This window comes from Brienomyrus brachyistius, chromosome 7 (genome assembly GCF_023856365.1).
Source record: "Brienomyrus brachyistius isolate T26 chromosome 7, BBRACH_0.4, whole genome shotgun sequence".
In the NCBI taxonomy this organism is placed as follows: Eukaryota; Metazoa; Chordata; class Actinopteri; order Osteoglossiformes; family Mormyridae; genus Brienomyrus; species Brienomyrus brachyistius.
This window is the reverse complement of record NC_064539.1, coordinates 13,625,143-13,634,734: the sequence shown is the minus strand read 5'-3', so window position 1 is coordinate 13,634,734 and position 9,592 is coordinate 13,625,143. Positions and strand designations below refer to the sequence as shown.

The 9,592-nt window shown below is 37.5% G+C and overlaps 1 protein-coding gene across 1 annotated transcript; it reads left to right on the top strand.

Moving 5' to 3' along the window:
• Window positions 1-1,580: 1,580 nt before the first annotated feature.
• On the top strand, window positions 1,581-6,766 carry LOC125746441 (PR domain zinc finger protein 8-like). The gene is made up of 4 exons (XM_049020406.1): window positions 1,581-1,759; window positions 3,137-3,358; window positions 3,868-4,099; window positions 4,967-6,766. The coding sequence occupies exons 2-4, from the start codon at window positions 3,140-3,142 to the stop codon at window positions 6,208-6,210; spliced, it is 1,695 nt and encodes a 564-aa protein (XP_048876363.1). The 5' UTR covers window positions 1,581-1,759; window positions 3,137-3,139; the 3' UTR covers window positions 6,211-6,766.
• Window positions 6,767-9,592: the final 2,826 nt, after the last annotated feature.

Genomic DNA, 9,592 nt, shown 5'->3' with positions numbered 1-9,592 from the left:
TTAAATGTTCAAGTCAAACTAGCAATGGCTATTTAAATGTGCGTACAGTAACAGTCTAATGCATGATATCATACAATAAAAATTTTGAACGGCTTTTGAAAACTGAAGAACCAAATTCACTATTGATTTTAAATCCCCTTTTCATATATTAAAATTCTATTATTAAACTACAACAACAATAACAACAATCTAATAGTAATAAGAAGAAAAATCAATGTGTATTTTATGTGTATGTTTTCCAAATGTATTCTTTCATCGTAAAAAACAAACAAAATTCCTCTAATGTTGTTTTATGCATAATTCTACTTGCTAAAATAAAAAAAACATATATTTAAACAAAATATACATATAGCCATTGACATTTTTGCATGTTTGTTTCTAATCAGTGATTTTTAAATATATATAATACCAAAAAGAGTAACATAGTTCCATTAGCAATAATTGAGTGAAAGAGAGCCCTCCAGCTTAGAAATTGGCTTGGACAGGACTGTAGGTACTCTGTTAAAGGTTACACACCCAGACCTATTCTGATGGGATTAATGAGCACTTTTTAATTACCGAGGTCCGAGGCCTCCGAAGGCTAACTGCCTGGTGATGTTTATGACCTGTCATGTCATCTGTCGGACTCAGCCTAGCTTTGAAGAACACACACACAGACACACACACACAGTCTTACACAGAGAAACAGACTATCGCATACACCAACAAACAAACAGATATTCACCAAATATATAGTAATCCAATCATGTTTTCAATGTTGACAGATCGTTGCTTCGATACATATACACGTCTGAAGTTTTATTACAACGCACAATAATGTAAACACCTGATGAAATGACAATTAATTAGCCATTCTCGTGCATTCGTCTATTTATTCCGTGTGTATATACACAAGGTGCCCGCGACGTATCCAATGAAATGCACTTTTACTTTTACTTGCCGGCACCGATTAAGTTTAGAAACACCAAAAATTTAAGTAAAACCCATAGATTAATTATTGGGGATGGTTTGTTATTTCACGCCTCCTAAATACTATTACATTTTTATTTAATTTAGAAAAGAATAGTTTCTATTCAAAACTCCTAAATAAAATGTTAAAATATAGCATGAATGAAAATTAAAGCATCCAGAAAAACTTTTTTTAAGCGACTAACTTTAGTATAAGCAACTGTCATATGAATTGTGGTAATATCAGGGACATACTAACATGTCATTTAGGACTACATCAAATCGAGTGGTAAAAATTAACAACAAACAGCAATTACAACAATTACATGTCATTACATAGCCTACATAGTTAAAAAGGGAAAAACACACTTACCATTGTAATTTCTTATACGCTTGCCACATCATAGATCATATCTAAATTTCACTATAAGACAAAGAGTCGCTTAACCTTTGGAAAAGTACATCGTAACGTCAGATAGTGATATTCCGCAACGTGTAGGTCAATTTCGCAAAACAAATGCCGGTCATTTAAGAGTTAAAGGGAGGAGACGAAAAGTGACACGCCTCATTGGGCAGATTATGGGCAGCAAACAAAAAGTGTGTGTCTGTGTGCAATTCAGCCAGTGCATCGGGCCCATCTGCACGGTTATATCAGCGAGAGAAACACAAGGGAGCTTGTGAACACTGTCACTTTCAAATGACAGGGACATGTACTGACTAGACTGAAGAGCTGAAAATAATAGTCTCGTTTGCAGCCAGTTTACACACAGAAACAATTGATCGTGGTGGATTATATTTTTCAAAAAATAAGGTAAGTGTTTCCTCTTTTATTGAAATCATTAGAAGTTGGCGTATATGCAACGGTGATGCGGGAAAACAGAATCGTGAGATAAATAAGAGGAAATGCGCATCGTCATGAAATGTAATTGAACAGCAGGTTTAAGAAATATATTAAAATGATACTTGAAATTGAACCAAATCTTAACGTCAGTGTGCTGGCATAATGAAATTAAAAATAAAATGTCTCACTTTGCCAGTTTTAAACGTTCGTTGAATTCAGACTATTTTATCACCATTAATTGAAATGCATATTCATTGAGGCTTTTGTGTTGCTTTCCCAAGTGTGAGTGTGACCTTTACACAATGAGGGGGCCCTGCTGGGGAGATGAGATTACTTTTCTGAAAGACGTTGCATACTTAAACATTTACGTTTCGGTCGGGGTAGCAGTGAAGTCTGCACAATGCAGTTTTCTACTGTCTTTTCATAGTCCGACGCGCAAAGCCAGTGAGCGTGTTTGTTTGTGGGTATATAATACTTAAACATGCTGCCAAGAATTTTAAAGAAATATGCATAACACATTATTTAAAGGCGATATAATGGAATGTGGTTACAACTCAGGCCCATATAGGAGAATGCTTTAAATTAGCCACCGAATCTGTGGTGTTACAGTACTACGCAATTAAAGCTAACTGCAAAGTTTAACTTGCGACTAGCAAGCACCTCATTTAATTTTTGACATGCACTGACCTCAACTAAGAAAAAATAACTTTAAAAGTAAGGACACCGTATTTAGTAAAACGAGTTTGTTTTATGTAGCCATCTGGAATCTGATCAAGCATATTACGAAAACCAGAAACTTTTTTGTTCTTCGTAGTTGAGTGATGCTAAAACGTAGCTGACATAAAACAATGACATTGGACAGTGACATTTACTGTTGGATTAACACCCATGAAATATGTCCTTTCATATCACGCACCCGATTTTACACGTCTATACATGTTTACATACTATAAGATACCATTCCTTTCAAATTTGTTATCACTGAATCAAACATACCATGATTTTGCAGCAAGTACCCTATAACGTTTTGTCTTGATTGGAATTAACATACTTCATAGCGATGTAATTATTGCGCGGTAGTAATGATGGTGATTCAATAAAATCGAAAATAATACTTATTACATTATATTCTAATAACCTCCTATCTGACGTAAAGTAGTGTGATTTTTCCCTTTGTGAAAATCCACCACGGGATTTAAGTAAAACAATATTTATTCCAACTAGTATGTTTTCTTTCCTTTTGATGAAACTCGTTGAACAGCCAGATAAATCTTAGTCAGTAAGGAGTGACTAATATTTTACCTTTATATGGAAATCTCAATTGCTTCGTTTGATCTTTACCAACAGATTATGGAGGAATCCAGTTCCGAAAAACTGGGGTGCGATGGGAGCGCTAAAGCTGTGCAACAGTGCTTGACGGATATATTCACCAGCGTCTATACAACTTGTGACATTCCAGAAAATGCCATTTTTGGACCTTGTGTTTTGAGTCACACTTCACTGTTTGACAGTATTGCTTTTATTGCTCTTAAATCCACGGACAAGCGAACAGCACCCTATATATTCAGGGTAAGTAAATGCGATTTCTAACTTTTGATTTAAAGGTAGTTGTATCATTTTATTTGTGGAGGAGAACGTGACATTCTGAACACTGAATATCTTGATATTCTCTGAAAATATAACGACTTGCCTATATGCTACTTGGCTTTCAAAACATTAATATCAGTTACGGCACTGAGTAGACTACATGCCTCTAGTTTTAAAATCAATTTATTTATTAATCAAAAACACGGCTGGCTTTATAGTATAGGCCTTAGTAAATTATGAATCATTAATAGGCTACCAGGTATTCTTAACTCTTTCTATAAAAACTGTCGAATGGGTAAAAACATGTATACAAACGTGTCATATAGCCTACGTTTCCTATTTTTTTTAATGATATAGATTTTAAAGGATAATATAGAGAAAGTCGCGTAATCCAAGTAATGCATATATGTTTTAAGTACCTTTATGGCCGTCGCAGAGATGGCAGCCTATTGGATTCATTCTTATCGACTTTTTTGTCGTGGGTCGCGCAGGTGGACACTTCTACAGCTAGCGGATCATCCGACAGTTTAATGTGGCTGAGACTAGTCCAGTCGGCGAGGAACAGCGAGGAGCAGAACCTGGAGGCCTACGTGAAGAACGGACAGCTCTTCTATAGGTCTCTGAGAAGGATTGAGAAGGACGAGGAGCTGCTGGTGTGGTACGGAAAAGATCTGGTCGAGCTGTTGCTTCTCAGCTCCGGCAAAGCGGAGGTGAAACACAAAGGTATGCATTTGGAGTCGGAACATTAACGTGATGAACATGCGCTGTGCATTACATACCTAACCAGAACTATAAAAACAGAGACGAGTTCTATCAAGTCAATTAGTTATGGTTTTCTCATGTCCACTGATTAATATTAACGTTAATGCAACGGTAATATTTTATTAATGCGACTTAATCTTTGACAACATTATCGTCTATCCATTTCTAGCCTACACAGGCTACACAGCAGCATAAACTCCATAAAATTATAAATGTCCATATCACCAATTTCCCATTATAAACGATTAAATAAATCAGTATAATCATTAATTGAAAGAAAGAATAGTACGTTGAAAAAAATTGCAGTTCAAAATTAACTGCGTTAGAATTAAAACTTAAATATATGTTAGCTTATATGTCCTCGCGCCCATAGCTTCCGGGATAGGCTCCGGACTCCCCGCGACCCAGAAGGATAAGCGGTTTAGAAAACGGATGGAGATATATATGTATATATTTTAAATTGGTTTAAACTAAACCAACCCGGAGCAGCTGTTAGTATTCCCTAATTTAGTCCTTCATAGGAAACAGAAACATGTCATACTATTAAGATATAGTTAACAGATGCATTTAAAAATGATAAAACTGTTTAATTGGCCTTCCTTTCTTTATAACTGACCTAATATGAATTACAAAAGTAAATCAACAAATTAATATAACGAATTGTCCTTTATGTGGCGACCTTTTATGTGTTTTTTAGCAATGATGTATTACTATATTTGCTATATATATATATATATATATATATATATATATATATATATATATATATACACATACATACACACATTTATTATTTTTATTCAGAGGTATCTTTTCCCCCTCTTTCAGTTTTAGGGTCCCCACCTTATCTATGTCCAGACTGCAACCAGCGCTTCCAGTTTGAGTTCCCCTTCGCGGCACATCTGCGATTTCGTTGCTCTCGGAAGCCACAAATCAACGGTGTGGACGAGGTTTCTAAAGACAATGGCGGCAGTACGAGTCCCACGTCCACACCGTCGAGCCCCAAGATGAGCAGAGGAGGACTGGAGGGCCATTCCAATTCACAGGATGTAAAGCCTGCCACAGACTTTCACAATTTAGCCAGGGACATGGAGAATAACCGGACATGCCCCCCAAGTGACAAGGAGGCCGAGGTGCGGAGTAAAAGCGTCAGTAAGAGGAAAACCTCAGACATGGAGGAAAGCAGAGCTGCTGGTTTGTCTCGGTCCCACATGTCAAAGGACGACGCGGAGATCATGGCTCCACGATACATGCCGGCATATACTCTAGGAGAGAACAGACAGGCTTTTTCTTCACCGAGCCCTGAGCCCACTGAGGGAAAGAGGAGCGCCTTCACAGAAGTGAAGAAGAGCCAGATGCAGGGCCAGAAGCAGGGCACCAAGAACCTGAGCTTCAACACCGAGAACAAAGATGGCAGCAGGCCCAGTGGGAGCCCCCCGGAGAAACATGCGCACATCCGGCCGGTTCTGATGGAGACTCAGCCCCATTCTCGCATGGACGACTCTTCTGTGGGCAGTGCTTTCATGTCCGTGACCCAGCAGATCACCAGTTCGGAAAGGAAAAGCGCCTTCAGCCAACCGACGCGCTCCTTCTCGCAGCTCTCCCCTCTGATGATGACCCCCAAACTCCTCCCCACGGTAGACTGCCACCCCGGCGTGGGGGACACCATGTCACCCACTCGAATGTACCAGTCCGACCCGCTAGCCGCTAAGCTGCAGAGTTCAGAACTGCTACAGAGCACCCTCCCCAAGCACAGCCCCTTTATTTACGCCACGGCCTTCTGGCCTAAGACGTCCGGACCGATTCAGATGCAGATGCCCTCTGCGCTCACCCTCCTTCCCCCCACGTTCACCTCGCTCTGTCTACCTGCTCAGAACTGGTGCGCCAAATGCAACGCCTCCTTCCGCATGACGTCTGACCTGGTGTACCACATGAGGTCTCACCACAAGAAGGAGTTCTCCATGGAGCCCCTGGTGAAGCGGCGGAGGGAGGAGAAGCTGAAATGCCCCATCTGTAATGAGTCCTTCCGAGAGCGACACCATCTCTCACGCCATATGACGTCCCATAACTGACAGCTTGTTCACAGTCTTGGACAGGGGATCGCGGTTTTTCTGTGTTTTGTTTTGGGAATATGATCAAACTGGAGGTATATCCCTGATGCACATGCTTTCACTTTAAAAAAAAAAGAATCTTTCCTTACCAGATGTCATGTTTTAAGGTATGCAAATTGCATTTTGACAAAAGAAATCTATTTATTGCATAGAGCACTTATAATTTGGTTAAAAAAGGGAAACAAATGATTACACTTGTTTTACTATAAAGAAAATAAACAAACATGGAATTACGTTACAATGCTTTTATTATTTTTCAGGCTTATACAAAATGGTTATACATATTTAAGTCAAATGGGATTCTTACATCAATCTATATTTGAAAGTGCATGTAATTTATTTAATAGATATGGATTTAAATTGCAGTCTTCAGTGTAAATAACTACTGCTTTGACTGAACCGTGTAATATTTTGTGTCAGTGAGGAATAATTTAGTTACTTTTTTTCTGAAATTACCTGAGGGTTTATCTAATGTGGTGAATGCTTTGACAATAAAATAGCTTTATTTTCATCCAAATGTGTCTTTTAATACTGCATTGCTGCTTCATTCAGTAATGGCAGTTTTTAAGGTTTACCACATGAAGGTTTTCATGGCAGGAACAGGACATAATTCATATAGAACTGTAAATTACTTTTTAAATTACATATATAAATGATACTATAAAAATACCAAAGTTAATTAATCTGATCAAATTTCAAACCAGTTACATTGAAAACGGTCTTGAATATAAACATCAGTTGTATGTGATTTTTATAGTATATTTTAAGCCATGTTTGACCCAACCCCTTTACTTCTGGAATAGAATGTGTGGCTTATAAAATAAAAATGATAGCAACCACAAACTGCACATTAGAACCATAAACTTATACCAAAGTTAAAGATATGGATTACCACAATTGGATTGATGCATTTAAGCAAATATATTTCATCTAACCGTGATATATATGGTTATATAGTAGATGGATGAAACACAGATACTGCACAAAATGCAACAATATTGTCATTTGCAAAGACGACTTTTAATATAAAAAAGGTGCATATGCATACACATTATGCCTCGGTATATTTGTCTTTTATTAAACTGCTTTCAATGAAATTACTCCTTTCACAGGATTGTTAAACAGAAAAAGATAAAGCTGTTAAGGTCACTTGGTGTGATTAGTAGTAGCACCATTACTACTAGTACTAACCTACACTGCAACACGTTACTACACTGCTATACTGATAACACTATTATTGACAAACTGGGGAATGTGCTTTACATTTGACTTCTAGGGCTGACGGCGGACTTCCTGTCAGAGGCCTGTATGTCAAGTTAACATATTGTCTCAGTGTTTGTATGGGGTTCATCCATTTATTTGGGTCTGAAGAAGTGGTGTGGATGTCTTTTAACCATCCTTTCTGTGTGTCCTGAAAAAGACTATCACCCTGTAAAGTGGATGATGTTTGCAACATTTTAGCAATTACTATAACATAAATATTTAATCATTTGCAGAATAAATCATCATTAGTTAAATGAATTTTTTATGTTAATAATGCTGGCTAATTATGCTTATTGTTTTTTTTATTTCCAAATTTTCAAGAGGCTTCCTTGATTTGTAATCTAGTCGGTGTGATGGACTGGTATTCCATTCTGGGTGCCTACTGTATACTTGGATCTGCTTCCTTGGATAGGATCCCTGCATTGAATAAGTGTTTACAGAAACCTGCGGCAGGGGTCAGGGCGGTATGGGGGCTCAGTGGGCAGCACAGATTCCTCATATATTCAGAACTGGGAGATATGCCTTCAGTTTTCTGCCACAATCCAGAGAAATGTAGGTGAACTAGTATCTCTAAATTACCCATAGGTTCTGAGAGTGCACATGTATGTGCTTTATGAGTGCAAATTACTTCTCTATTGTGCCCAAAGTTACTTATACATTAGTTAAGCTATGCGTTACGTCTTTATATTAATAAATCGTTAAATATCCCTAAACGTAAATGCACGCAATGCGTCTGTACCCGGTATTAGCTATGTAGAGATTGCTGAAAATTTCGACAAAAGAGTAAAAGATGACGCCTGCTGATTGACATTTGAAGTGCTGTTCGCGGCGTTTCCATAACGATTTAACATTTTCAAAAAGATTCCTTTACTATTTAAATCACAGTTACGTTTATATAGGCCTATAAAAAGACCGAAAGACGCTGTTCACGTCAAGAGCAGCTTCTAGGTAGAAGGTGGGAGTACATTCTTTGCATAGCAAGACACTCATACACATGCACACAATCATAATCTCCGGTATATGCAAACACAAGTTAGCTTAACTGGAGTACGCGGAACCCCCAACCCAGGAGATGTCAGGCAACAGGTCTACCGACCATAGTGACTCCCGTCTATTCTTTTATAAAAGCGAACTAAGAAATAGCAAAGACGTTGCAATAATAATAAAATTAAAATATAAATAAACCGCAAGAGAATTTCTGTCACGAATAAAAATGCTTGTGCTGTGTATGCATGGTCACGTCAAGTGAAAAGAACCATCTTGATAATCCATGGTAAAACAAAAATGCGGTTTATGCAACTCAACTTATTACATAGGGTCAGTTAAAAGGACTGCAGTAACACTGCAATCGGGACCTCTTCTTACCTAGCTTTTTGTACAACTTTAAGGATACATTTGTTTGCCCTTCTATTGCGCAATGAAATTTTCAGTGTCTGTTTAATCGATTACAGGTTTTATTTCTAATGTACCGTGAATTATTGGTCAAATAGCTGGATGGTTATAATTTTAAACTGTACTGTTCTTTTTAAAATTTAATTATAGTATTACAAATTAGCACTATCAATAAAGGAAGTTTCCACCCTGTTTACAGATATTAGCAGAGTTTGTCAATGACTATGGAAGGATTGTCCAATTAAAACTATTTTAAAATTAGAAGGACATGAAAACCAACATGAAATAAGATGAATTCCATTTTCAGGACTTTCAGGACAACTACTGTACTATTCATCTAATAGAAAAATTCTTTGACATTGTATGTTTTTTTAAATGGATGATTGTGTAGGGAACGTTATAATGTGTTGTTGTATGAGATCCGAAAAGGAAGAACGTAGTCAGTGACGTATTTACATTCTATTAAAAAAACACATGACTATGTCTGTGAGCTATTCTCTCCTTTATTTTAACAATACATGGTTACAAGTCATTTCAATAAAGACTGGTCTGCTTATCCTGAATACCAGTCAAAAGTGTGTGCAGCTCAGCTCAACATACAGTCTTCAAGAGGGCTAAATAATAAAAAGTGCAAGCACCCTAACCCTAACCCTCCTATTCAGAAGACTTCAATAAGCTGATTTCTGTA